Source organism: Octodon degus, unplaced genomic scaffold, assembly GCF_000260255.1.
Source record: "Octodon degus isolate 3935 unplaced genomic scaffold, OctDeg1.0 scaffold00070, whole genome shotgun sequence".
Taxonomy (NCBI): Eukaryota; Metazoa; Chordata; class Mammalia; order Rodentia; family Octodontidae; genus Octodon; species Octodon degus.
Window position 1 is genome coordinate 11,617,423 of NW_004524646.1, and position 13,823 is coordinate 11,631,245.

General features: G+C 51.2%; 1 protein-coding gene across 4 annotated transcripts in view; it reads left to right on the forward strand.

Annotated features, from left to right (window-relative positions):
* Positions 1-13,823, forward strand: part of Eml1 (echinoderm microtubule associated protein like 1) — a 161,968-nt gene that overhangs the window by 97,557 nt on the left and 50,588 nt on the right. For 2 of the 4 annotated variants that reach the window (XM_004635187.2, XM_004635188.3), the window contains exons 3-4: positions 2,641-2,773; positions 11,719-11,850. In XM_004635187.2, coding sequence (XP_004635244.2) covers positions 2,641-2,773; positions 11,719-11,850 — 265 coding nt within the window. Of the gene's footprint in view, positions 1-2,640; positions 2,774-11,715; positions 11,851-13,823 lie in introns of all 4 variants that reach the window. The other 2 variants (XM_023719619.1, XM_004635189.3) reach the window with 1 other exon arrangement.

The window sequence follows — 13,823 nt, forward strand, 5'->3', positions numbered from 1 at the left end:
CTCCTGGCTGAAGGAGGGAGGGTCACAGCGTGGGTAGAAGCCTCCAGCCACAGTCACTCTGCTGATTGAGGCTACAGAGGCCTCGTGCCCTATGCCTGACCCGGCCCTGAGCTGACCCACACCCACTGCCTTGCCTTTCCTGGGCAGTGGTGGGCAGGGAGGGCATGGACCTGGGCAGGGAGGTCGTGGACATGGGCAGGGAGGGCGTGGACATGGGCAGGGAAGGTGTGGACATGGGCAGGGAGGGCGTGGACCTGGGCAGGGAAGGTGTGGACATGGGCAGGGAGGTCATGGACATGGTGGGCAGGGAGGTTGTGGACATGGGCAGGGAGGTCGTGAACATGGGCAGGGAGGTTGTAGACATGGGCAGGGAAGTTGTGGACATGGTCGGGAGGGCATGGATGTGGTGGGCAGGGAGAGTGTGGACGTGGGCAGGAGGAGTGCCTGCGCACACCAAGGGATGCTTGCACCTGGCTGGGAGCCAGTGCTGTTCTGTGGTGTTCACGCCCTGCCTGGCCGGTGCACACTCAGACCTCGGCTACAGGGCTGAGGCAGAGAGAGTTGCAGTCTCTGCTTCCTGGGCTGAGGGGGCCACCCACTCTGTCCCACAAGGAGCACGTCTAATCCTGGGCTTTAGGCACTGAAAAGTTTCTGTGTATTAAAAATTTGGCCTTATGTGCAGGTAGATTCCAGTAGCCTAAGCTGAGGCAAATAGAATTTCGAGATGAACACAATAAATTGTGATAGCATTTTAACTTGGTTTAGACTAGTTTTAGATTTACAGAAAAGCCCCACGTGTGAGAATTTGCCTGGGTCCTTTACCCAGTTTCCCCTGCTGTTCACGTCTACATTCAGGCGGTGTGGCTGTGCCACTGTGCACGCATCGTTGTTAATGAAAGGCTGTGCCTTAGGCAGGGGTGGTGGCACACGCCTGTAACCTCAGACTTGGGAGGCTGAGGCGGGTGGATTGAAAGTTCAAGGCCATCGCAGGCAATTTCCTAAGACCTTGTTCAGTGATACGTGGAGAGACAGGCAGGCGGGCGAATGGAGCTGGAGATGTAGTCAGGCCTCCCTTGGTTCAACCTCCAGTGCCTCACTTGGGGATGCATCTGGGATACCGCAGGATCGAGGGTCACCGCATCTCCCTGTGCTCCCGTGGAAGGACAGCATTCCTTGTTGATGCCTGACAGCCGTGAGGGACTGATGAGGCACGTTGCAGCCCTTCCTGTGGGCCAGCCTGAGGCTCTCAAGATGGACTCAGGTTGTGGGCTTCAGAGAGGAAGGCAGCATCATGTCGTGTACGGCGCCACACTGCTGTCGATCCAGACGGAAGTCAGCTGGCTGAGCGGGCCTCTGGCAGGCTTCTCTGCAGTGCACCTGGGCCCCTTCTGCCCTGTGTGGGACGGACTGCAGCTGTGCCTCCCCGAGCGGCTCAGTCTGGCCCTCTTCATCCTCAAGTCCTGAGTCACTGTTTGAGTGGCCTGGTCTGTCTGTCTGTCCGTCCACTTACCTATCAGAGGACATCTTGGCTGATGCCGGCTTTGACAGTCAGGAATAAAACTGCTACAAATACTGATGTACAGGTTTGCGAACAGAAGTTTTCAGATCAGCTTGGTAAATGCCTCGTGTCAGCAGTTTCTGGACCACACGAGGACCCTAGTTAGCTGTGTCAGAAGCTGCCAAGCTGTCCTCCAAGGGCCCCGCCCCATTCTGTGTTCTCTCCAGGAACCAGCGAGACTCCCTGTAGCTGCCCGCCTTGGCCCATGGGGCCTTTCGCTTGGATGCGGGGCTCCCTAGCAGGAGAGGCGAGCTACCGAGTCCTGTTTCAGTTTGTACCTCCTTGGGACAAACGGTGTCAAGTGTCTTTCTGTGTGCTTATTTGCAATCTGCATAACTTCTTTGGTGAAGAGTCTATTCAGATCTTTTGCACATTTTGAAACTGGATTGGTTATTATCTTCCTGTCGAATTTTGAGAGTTCTTTTTATGTTCTCTATGCAGGCCTTTTATCAAATATATATGATGCAAAAATTTTTCTTGATGTTTGACTTGTATTCTTATTGAGCATCTTTTGCACAAAATTTTTAATGAGGTCTACATTGTCAGTTTTTTTTTTTTTTCTTTCATGGATTGTGCTTTCAGTATTATATCTAAAAACATCACCAGGGGCTGGGGAGAGAGCTCAGTGGTCTAAGCGCCTGCCTGGCAAGTGCAAACGCCGGGTTCAATCCCCAGTACCATATGCCACACCAGCGCTGTGCCGTGCCAGCCACTAAAACTGGGCATGTTGGCACACACCTGTAATCCCAGCGCTAGGGAAGCTGAGACAGGAGGATCACTCTGAGTCCATGCTGCTTAGTGAGACCCTGTGCCAAATAAATAAATAAGAAAAAATTAAACTCATCATCACCAAACCCAAGACTGCTTCTAGAAAAGTCACAGGTCTGGACTTTCCACGAGTTCCTCTTTGGGTAGAGGGTGAGGCTGGTGTCTAGGTTTGCCTTCAAGCACCATGTGTCACCTGTGTCACTTCTGCTAGCATTTCCAGCTGACGTCCTCTTCCTTCTGCGTGGCTTAACGTCTGTAAAGTGTCACCATTACCACTGGGACTGTTCTCATTTCCTCTCTTGCTTGCCTTACAGCGAGACCACTGGTGCAGACCCTGCCTTTAAGAACCACTGTCAACAATGGCACTGTGCTACCAAAGAAACCCAGTGGCTCCCTGCCGTCCCCCTCGGGGGCCAGGAAAGAAACCACCATGCCAGCAACCAAAAGGTAGGCTGAAGGTGCACCTGCAGGATTTCAGAGAGCAGCCCCTTCTTTGATTTTAAAGAGTGTAACTTTTTTTTTCCTTTTTTAAATTTGAAAGACATAATAAAAAAGATACAGAATTTGAAAAAATATGCTAGGAAGTTAATGAAGGTTATTATATTGCACATTTTTTGTTATCTTCAAAGTAGTTGCTCAGATTACCATACATAGACATATAAGATCAATCAAACAACATAAGCATGAACTATTCTTTTCAATGAGCTGAGAGAAATTGGTAGGACAGTTACCTTGGAGGGTAACTCTTGAGTTAAAGCTTGCCCAGGCCCAGCCTTCCTCGTGTGGCTGTTATGTATATTAACTGCAAAGACTTCTCTTCTTGTTTTAGAGTTAAATACATCGTCCGTGAAATCTCATTGGCTAAAACCACAGTGTACCTTTCTATATTTTTATTTCAGGGGGCCTGGCCCTAGCTCAGTTGTTTAAGTGGCTGCTTCCACAAAGCTGTCAGCCTCAGAACCTCACACCTCTCCAGCTGGCCAAAACTGCCCTGAAGGCATTCAAGGAAAAAAAAAAAAAAAAAAAAAAAAAAGCCTTATTCTATTTTTATTTCAGTTTCTCTTTATAAAAGTACTTGGGACTATGCAGGGAGGTTAAAAAGAGTATGTTGTTCCTGCATCCATATTTGGAACACAGCAAAATGCAGGTTGCCATAGAAACCTTGACTTGTTAAAAATCTGCAAATAGATAAGCTCAAGCTTTTACACGGCCCCTAACGGTAGAGTTCTAGGTACCGATGTCTGCCAGAGAGTTGATCATTTGCTTTGAACTTTTATTTTTGGTTAATTCATAATGCACATATTAAAATGTTACATTTGGTAGCCGCTCTAAATTCTTTAGGCTGTGGAAAATAAAACACCTGGTGCTTATATAATGTAAAAGACTCAGGCAAATCCTTCTGCAGCTTTCTCTTGGATTAAGAATGTAACGAATTGTAGAGTCAGTGAAAATACTAAGAAGGCCCGGGTGGGGATTCAGGCTGTGGACGTGCCCGGGGTTCCCTGGGGAGTCCTGTGAGCTTGGAGAGGTTTGTGTGGTGTGTGGTGCTACTGTGACTTAGAAGAAAATCTGCTCAGCCATCTTCTCTTCTCCACTGGTTTGGTCTCCAGGGCGCTCGCAGAAAGTGCTGTGAACCCCAGCTGGTCCGGAAGGGGCCTGGAATTTGGTGGTGGAGTTTTCGGGGCCTCTGCTTGGTGGTTTCTCCACGTCTGCAGAGGTCCAGGGCCCGGATCTGCTCTGTGTGCTCTTGGCAGGTGTTCTGCAGTGCTTGTCAGCCCCCTGTCCAGTTTGGAAGCTGACCCTGGGGTGCACTAGGAGCAGCCAGGGCTGTGGGGCAGGCCTTCCGGTGGAAGGGCCGCAGCAGCACCCATACACTGGCCAGAAAGACGCAGAGCAGGTGGAAAACTGGCTGGCATGATTCTGGGCCTGCTCTGAGGTTCTGTCTTGGGGAGATGGGTTTTGGGTCAGCGAGGTAAGGGTTGAGCCACAGGCATGTGTCCAGCGGGGGAGGATACTGTAAGCAGGCCAGGGGTGACGAGGTAGAACTGGGTTTCAGGTAAATTGTGTCAAGCCTAACAAACAGACGTGGAGCCGCAGCTGTGTTAAACGAATTCATGACATCTTTGAAATACATAGTTCATACAGAATGACCTGACCACATCGGGCACATTCGTGCTGTGCTTTACTGTGTAGCTTCATACATTGATTTTTTTGGTGAATTTTTGAAAATGGCTTTTGCAGTACCTTTTAGAACCTTAAAATGCAATTGTTAGCCTTATTTGATATCAAACTGAACCATTCGTGTTGATACTCAACCCAGAATGACCTGGAGTCTAGCTGGCGGCAGTGGAGGAGCCTTCTGTACATCCACCTGTGAGGTTACTTGGCATTCAGGTTACTTGGCATTCAGGTTTCAGTTACGTTTTATGATGGGAGTTAAAAAAGAGCATAAGGTTCAATTTGCCAGCTCAGCATTTTTAAGTACCTTGCACAGGAGTGCTAGGTGTGTGCACGTTGTTCAGCAGATCGCTGGGACTTTTTCATTTTGTGGAGCTGAAATTCTGTCCTTTAAACATGGCCCTTGGGGCCGCATCTCTGCTCTCTGTGTCTGTGGTTTTGATCCCTTCCCGCGGTCTGGATGAGGGCGTCCTGTGTGCTGGTCTTCTCAGGACTGGATTGTGGGCTTAGCCGCACGTCTTCAAGGCCATCTGTGTCCTAGCATAGGATGGGCTCATCTTTAAGGCTGAATAATATTCTGATACAGAGCCATGTGCCCTGTGCCTGGATGAAAGAAAACAAGAAAGAAAAAAGAACCTTAAAGTGAAAAGGAAAGTGAAAATTGAGCTGTGGAGAGGATTTCCAGCTTTGGCTCATTTGCTTTATGAGCACAAGGGGCAGGCGTCCGTGGTCTCTGACTTTGGAGATGGCTCTCAGTTTGGCCCATGGCAAGGCTGATGTGCAGCGACACCATGTCTATGGCTTTCTTAGCCCTCTTATGACTCATTGCCATGACTTAGAGAATTCTCAGGAGACTGCACCTGGAGTTCTGATATGTGAAATGTTTATTCAGGGCAGGATGAGGGTCGGGGATGAGTTCTCTGCCGCTGCCCACAGGAGCAAGTAGAACCCGAGGCTTTTCCATAGAACATGAATGGGATGAGGAGGGTGACGGGGGCTCCCACCTTTGTCAGTGTGGGCAGGAGTGAGACAGAGTCTCGCTGTGTCAAGCCTGGCTTTGAATTCCCATGATCCTCCTGCCTCAGGCTCGGAGGGCTGGGATTACAAGTGAACACCACCCTGCCCGGCTTCACCCCTGCGTAAGTCAGTAGTCATGGTAGAAATCATTTTTGATGATTACTTAAGCTAAGATCCAGGTGCTTGGTGCCATGACATGTCTGATCCTCAAAACAGCTGGGCAAGGTACATATCGATATCTCTGTTTCGCCTGTGAGAAAGCTGAGGCTGAGAGATGTGACACATGCTTTCCAGGGAGAGGCCCCAGGGCTAGACAGAGGCCCCCAGCTCTGTCTGTCTGTCCGTCTGTCTGTCTGTCTGTCTGTCTGTCTGTTGCCTGATGCCTATACCTGAAAAGTGCCTGATGTGACCACAGCCTAGAAGGTGCCCACCTTATGCCCATCCAGTCTTCTGCCATTGGTTAGAAGCAGGAGCTTTGGTCCAGAATGAGCGCCACACTGGGCCGAGGTTCCTGGCTGGTTGTGACTCTGAGAGACAGAACCACCCGTTCACAGGGCTGTGGGCCAGACTCCATGTGGAGCAGCAGGCCCCGCGTTCCAGTCCCTAGATCCAAAGGACTCCTGGGCAGCATATATTCTCTGCTGTCTTAGGAGGAAGGAAGGCGAGAACCAGGGGTGGAGGAAGCACGGCAGTTCAGTCCTGCTGGTGTACGTGCTTTCCAGGCTGAACCCCAGCAGAACATCTGAGACTGTCCGGTCAGGCAGCTTGTGCCCCCCAGTGAGCCTGTCTCATGCCACCCTTATGGGACAGCCACGTCAGGACCACCTGTGGTCCAGAGGCACCTGGCACCGAGACAGGAGCTGCAGCCCTCTCTCCAGGAAGTCCGAGGCCTCCGCAGACTCTTTTCAGTTTACAGAGTAATCCACTCGGTTATCTGCTAAGCCTTGGCGGCGTCGAGCTGCTCACTGGAGCTGCATGGCTTTCTAGATTTCTCTGCCTTGCTTCCCTCCTTGGTCAGAATCCCCTTCAGGTCCAAAACTGGAAATAGGAGTGGCAGTGTCTCACTGGGACCCTGTGGTCACATTCCTACAGATCTCTCATTAGCAGAGAATTTTGACAGCAGAAAGAAGCAAACAGGGCATTCTGAGTACTAGGGTTAAAACAGTGATGGAGTAAATTCAAATATGTTTACCATCACGCAGGAACTTTTCAGTAATCAGAGTTCTAAATGAACCGACTTGGGGCCTCTGCGGTGCGTGCATGGGTCTATGCTTGTTTTCTTTTCTCTGGGCTTTTCAGGCTGGTGCTTAGGAACAAAATCCCCCTTGGAAACAGTCCAGGACCCAGTGGTTGTGCTTTGTGTTGCCAATTAAGACTTCTGTTGGGGTTGGGGGCTTGCCTTGGAATCTTTGGGGGAGAGCTTTGTTTCCATTAGTCAAAGGAAAAAAGCCCAAAAATCCAGGGACAGCTTTGCAGGTCACACCTAGCTCTGTGGAATGCTGCAGCTGTCAATAGACAATAAAGAACATTTCCACTGGCCCAAGAACCACGCATTCTCTCAGCTGATAAGGACAGCATTACAATAGGCAGAGCTGTGAGAATAGAGATCAACAGGACAAAACGGGTACAAAAAGCATTATTTTAGAAGCGTTCAGTGCCAAGCATGAGAAAGAATAGTAAAATAGCTATTGCTTCCAAACAAATGGCCGATAGTCCTTTGGAAAAACGGTTCCACTTGTGAGAAGGACAGCATTTGCAACTGTCCCGACGTCAGGGCCAGAAGGGTGCATGCCTTGAAGAATGGGCAAAACCATCAGTCTTTAGCTGATGCTTTAAAATTGTTCTTAATACTTGTTTGTTATGCAGATCCATTGAAACAGAGATGTCAAGCTGACCTGTTCTGAGTCTGTTCTCTATAGCAGAACAGAGATGGGAATATTGTCCTGCTGGTCCAGGGAAGGCCATCAGACGTGTGCCCGTGTTTCTGTCTTTAATTGTGCTACCATAGGCCATCAGGATTGGCTAGATCACAGTTGGCAGAACAGAACAAAAGCTACGCTCGCCCTGGCCCTCTGGGGACTCTTCTGTCTTTGGCCCAGGGCATGGTCAGTGGCCTAATCCATGTTTGTTGAGTGGATAATTCTTTTCAGTTTAGTTTTACTCACCTGACTGTCATGACAAACAAAATCATTGAGAAACCTCTGGTCGTGCGGGAGAGCTAGCTACCTGTGAAATTTCTATTCTGTGTGCCAGAGTTGGGGATCTTTCTGTAAACATTTGAAAAATCCTTTCCTTATCTCCAAATTGCTTGATCAAAGAAAGATGCCACGTCGCTTCTTTGTGAGTTGTTGCCCACCATGGGAAAGCTGGCCCTGTTTCTGAACACCACTCTTGCCGCAGAAATTTTACCACGTCTGAAATCTAAATTGGCAAGAATTCTTGGTGCATGTGTAATGAGATGTAAGGAACCATCTCATCTTCAGCACTTAGATCTGGGGGTTGGGCTCAGGGCAGAGAACAGAAGGGAAAGGCAGAGGCGCCATTTCTGCGTTTCTGCCCCGGCGGCTCTTCCCCTGCATTCAGCACTAGGAAACGGACTGCATTATCTCTTGAAGCTGCTCACTGCCGGGCTCCAGCCACTGTCACATTAACTAAGGAGCTTTGTTTCTGCTGCCTTTCCAGAGGGAACATAACTCCTTTGATATTCCCGGCTGATTTAGGGAGACTTCCTGCAGCAAGCCGCCAGCCACACTCCCTGCCTGCCCTCCTGGCTGCAAATGCCTGTCTCCAAGCTTTCTTTCCCCTCCCTCATTGGAGTCCTAGTAAATCCTCTTTAATTCACGGGTGCCCTTGGCTCTCAAAAAGAAGCCTCTTTTTTTTCCCTTTGAAAATCGGACAATAGTGAGATTTTTAAAAACATTTTGATGCAAATGTGGGAATGACAAATGTCTCGAGAGGGCCCTGGGGGGTTCAGGCCCAAGTCTGGTGTGCAAAGCAAAGTGGCTGTCCGTGTGCACGTCCTGCAGCTTCCGGAAGCTTCGTGAAGTCCTTTCCTGTGCCTTGACTACTGTGTTTATTCTGCCTTGTTTCTGTGTGCAGATGAACAGGCCTGTGGCATCCCTGTGCAGGAGGAGGAGTGGCTCCACTCCAAGGTTCAGGGACCCCAGCTCTGTTTTGGAACCCTGGCTGCTCCTGCAGTCCTTAATCTCCAGTTTGAACAGAGTGGCTTCACGGTCTGACCCAGGGCCTGGCGCATGAGTGGTGAACCTGTGGCACATGTGGCACACGCGCCCCAGCCTGCTGTTTGTTATCACTGGAAATTCTAAAAGGTCCGCCATCATGGGCCTGGCATGTGGCAAGACTTAGGTCGTGTGCCCGTGTTCATTATCGATCAGCGCTGGGTTTGTGGATGCCCACGAGGGCCTTGAAAGTCAGCACTTCAATGTTTTGTACATCACTGATGCTAGGTGGCTGGTGGGGCGTGCAAGGCAGCGTGTGTGTGTGTGTGTGTGTGTGTGCATGTGTGTGTGTGTATGTGGGGGGGTGGGTGCACCTGCGTGCCTCTGTGTGTGGGAGCAGTCATCAGCCCAGTGGTTTGCAGACTCCCACAGATGCCATCAGATCCTAGAAATCATCCTCCCTACCCCTATGAGATGAGGGTGGTGGCTTCGGCAAGGATGGCGAGCTTCAGTGACCCAGCAGGACCTCAGCGCTGCCTGTACATGAGCTGTGGACAGTGGCTGCTCTGGCCCTGGCATTGGTGTCTCCTCCCTGGCTCCAGCCCCATCCCCAGAATGATTGTTCATCATTAGAAAATTGGCTTGGCTTTGCTGCGATTGACTGACAGTCATGGTTTGTTCAGCTCTGTCAGGGTGTTTTATACAATTCTTTAAATTGCCATGAACTTGCGGTGAACTCCCACAAGGACACCACAGAGGCGATGCCTCAGGCTGCTCGGCGTGGGGCTCCCCCAGGGCCCCATCAGCAGTCACGTGCGGAGCTCCAGCCTCAGGCTCCCGCTGGGCTGAGTTGTGTGGTTGTCCTCGTTGGAAAATCTTGAACTTCTGGCACAAAAGCTTCTGTGATCTTTGGACTGCAATCACATGTTGCAGAAATGTGCTGTGCTCCTGAGGTCTGGCCTTTTCTTGTCTCCAAATTGAGCTTTCCAGTGGGTGTGGTGGCGCACACCTGCCATCCCGCCCTGGGGAGGCTGAGGCAGGAGGATAGCCCCAAGCTCCAGGCCAGCCTGGGTTATGTAGTGAGTTTGAGGCCAGCCTGAACCATGCAGTGAGACCATATCTAAAAAAGAAAAGAAAAATGGAGCGTTCTACAGACTCAGGCTTACTGTACGGTGTGCACATTCTAAGCGTTCTCAGGTACGAAAGGGACTTTGCTGAAAGGACATTGAAACATCGGTGTCCCTGGTCACTTTATTGACTTTGCTCACCCCCAGCGGTGAGCTTTCAAAAACCACACACCTGCAGGCGATTAAAAACTTGCTCTTAACTGGACAGGCGAAGGGTTGAAGGGAGAACAGAAGGAAGAGACAGGACGAGTAGATGGTGAGGGGCTGAAGGAGTCAGGGCTGCGGAAGGGGCGGCCACAGGGCATACATGGGGGCACCGGAGCGGGGCATTCTGGGTTTCAGTCCCAGGAAATGAGCGCCTGGACACTGTCTCGTTCCTCATGTCCTGAGCTGCCGCCGCTCCTCTCTGAGATTCACTTCCCACGCTCCCTTTGTGGTCCCCCAACCCCCACCTTCTCCCCACCCCATTCTCGGCCCACAACACCGACCCCCACCTCAGCTGCCTTTGCTGTCTGCCCCTCTCCTCCCTTGCCTTTATCTCCTTTCATGACCTCCTTGTCCACGACTCCATGGCCCTCAGACGCCACCAGATGGGTAGTCCTGTCCCAAGCCACCCAGCAAGAGGCAGACGAGTCTCAGACCTGTGCCTGTTCCTGCCCTCCACCACAGCCCTGGGGTGTCCTTTTTAATAAGTCTGTGTGGAGCTTGCATGAGGCTGTGCAGAGCTACAAGTGACCACGTCCAGAGCTCAAGAGCACTTGGGGTAGAGATAAGGAAAACGTTGCAGGACAGCTGTGGACAGCTGCGCCATGCTCTGTCGCAGTGAGTTGGAGCTGCAGCGGCAGTGTGGCCAGTAAACCCCACAAATGTATGTCTTGGGGTTCCAAGCCCCAGAAGCCTGCACCCGCTCAGAGCTCAACACAGGAGCTCCAGGCGAGGCTCCTGGGCCGCAGCCCAGCGCCTTCTCACTGTGCTGTGTTGGGAAGAGGCCAAAGTGCTCCCTTTACAAAGGCAGTCACATTCACGAGGGCTTCAGCCTCCCTGTGCATCGACCTCCAGGGCCTGGTCCCCACCTGCTGTAGTACTGGGGGCTGGGGATGCAGCACACAGCCACTGTGTGCACGGAGAGGAAAATGGCTGGTTCTCCTGCACCCTGCACCCTGCACCCTGGCTCCTCCGAGCCTGTGGTCTTCCCTTCCCCAGAGGCAGGCTCTTGGCCTGGATAACTACAGCACATCCAAGCCCTCTGTGTGACCTTCCCCAGAGTCCTGAGCTGCAGGAAGCCTCCCAGGCCTCTTTCCCACTGCCAGCCACACCGGTCCTCCGGGGAGGTGGTGTGAGGTTGATGGCTTTGTTTCCCAGCTGGGCACTACCTGCAAGGACGGCACTGTGCACGTGGCGAGGCGTTCATGTCCTCACCCTGCCACTGGCACCCCTTGCTGTCCCGTGTGTCTTTAGGCCTAGGCTCCTCGGCAGCAGCGCTATTGGTGCTTGGAGCTAGGTGATTCCTTGCTCGTGACCATCTAGCCATGTAGAACATGTGGCTGTGTCCCTAGCTGTACCTCCTGGGGGCTGGTAGCAGTCACTCTGAGGTGTGTCCACTGTTACTATCTCAGACATTGTCACCTGTCTGCTGGGGGTGACCTCACCTTGGTCAAGCACCAGGGGAGGCCATGCCCCATGCCTCAGTTTTCTGTGTGGACAGAAGCCTCGATTCCATGTGACACTCACTGTGTCCCCTGTGGTAAGAAGAGTCCAAAGTGCTCCTTCTGTGTGGCTCGGCTGGGGTCCCGTGTGTCTCTCGGGTCCATGTGGAGGGCTGGGGTCCTGTGTAGAGTATGGGAAGTAGGACAACAGCATGAAGGATGTCATTTATCACCTCTTCCAGCAGCATCAAGCGGACCAGCTCTTCAGAACGAGTGTCCCCTGGTGGCCGGCGGGAGAGCTCTGGGGACTCCAAGGGAGGCCGGAACCGCACAGGCTCCACCAGCAGCTCCTCCAGCGGCAAGAAAAACAGCGAAAGGTGAGGCAACTCTCGTGTTGGGGTACTGTGGGGACAGCTCGTTACCCTGGTGCCAGGGAATGTCCAAGACTTGCATGCAGGTGGGCCAGGCCTCTCCTGACCACATGGCGCTGATCAAGTGGGCATTTGAGGGCAGCTGCCAGGCATAGCTCACGCAAGCCACTGTCCAGGTCAAAAGTCTGTGACTCAGTCTCCTGGCTCTGCTGTGGGCTTGAGCTGTTCAGGGAATGTGGTTAGTACCAAGCACCTGAGCGTGGAAGCTGGGTTCTGTGGAGGCAGCTGTCCCTCTGGGATACCTGCTAGCATTGTAAGATTAATGGAATAGAATGCTTTAAGACGCCAGCAGTGTTTTTCTGAGACAAAATGGGCCAAATATTGTAATTTTATAATTTGTCAGAGACTCTAATATGGAGCTGACAGCAGTAATGGGAAACATTTTTCTTTCTGGTTTCCTGACCCACTTTTATTCCTAACTTTGAGAGGTTTTTAAAATGAGGTTAGTTTATAATGGGTTATTATAAGTGTCTGTGAAATTGGTAGTAACTTTTTATTTGTTAGCTACTTTTGGAGCATTTTAACAGCTTATTGGATGTTTAAAACAGTATAGAAGAGGTCGGTTTTCCCGTGTGTATCTGCCTCATGTGCTTTATTCTCTTTAAACGTTGTACTTTAATTTTATTCTCTGTTTAACACAGCTCAGGGAGGAATTTCAGTTCCAGAGGCTAAACATGTTTCTTTTCAAATGTTCATGTAAGGAGAAGGATTAGTCATTACGCAGCTCACTCCAAACCGCAGGCTGTACAGGTTCCAAGTCTGTAAATCCGCAGTGACTCGGGCCTGTAAAAGACGCTTAACCTCTTCTCCAGTTTTATCCCTGCAAGGTGCCTTTTACAGAAAAAGCTACTCACACTTCTCAGCCTGCAGCAGGTCAAGTCCACATTCGGTTAACGAAAGCCATCATGGACAGAAGGTCTGTGTTCTAATTTAGACCCTGGGTGCTTCCTGTTAGACGATTATGCTAATTGGGTGATAATGCCTAGGAAATCAGGCCAGGTGGTCACCCCAGAGGGTGAGCTGGGGGAGGGCAAGCCCTGAAGGCTTCTCGGGATTGGGGTGCACCAGGAGGTTGACCTCAGACATCTAGATCTTGGCAGTTTTCGGGAACTTGGCTTGTTCTGGACACATGTGATTTTTATTAAGTATTTGCAGAAAGAATCTGCATTGTGTAAACCCTAAATCTGTTTTATCTTCTTAAATCCTATGGCTTTGGTAAATGTGCTGAGTAAATATTTCCATAAAAGATATTTACAAAGGGATTTTTGAGACATACCACAGTAGGAAATTTTGATTTGGGAATGAGGGGCTGGGGAAGTGTACTAATCGTTGTCCAAAAATAATCCAGACAACTGAAAGTATCTGTGTAAAAAACAAATCCTTTGCCTGGTTAGAACCCGGGGCTGGAGGAGGCTGGCGTAGCATGCGCCCGTTGTGTCGCTGGGGCTTCAGGAAGGTGCTGGCCCCCTCCCGGGTCAGTGACCCCAGATACTGACAGACACCTGCAGGGGCTCCGGGTAGCAGGGTGCAGCAGCAGCCACAGCAAGGTGGTGATCCAGGCAGCGCTGCCCGTGCTTCTTCCGCACCCTCCTCCTCCCCGTACGGCAGCTGCTGCACCTGGCTCCTCTGACTGTCATCCCCTGGAGAAGCCAGTCGCAGGTCTACACACATGCAGAGAGAAGTTTCAAGACTGGAACTCACAGCCGGGATCTGTGATCCCAGCACTCCGGGAAGCCGAGGTGAGGGGAACTCAAGTTCAAGTCCAGCCTGGACAACTTGCTACTTTGTGAGATCCTGTCTAGAAATAAAAAACAGAAACAGGGATGGGGACATAGGTCGGTGCAGAGGCCCTGAGTTCGAGCCCCAGAACCACACAAAACAGAAGACCGTGGGTGTGCTCTCAGGACCACTTGGCCTCT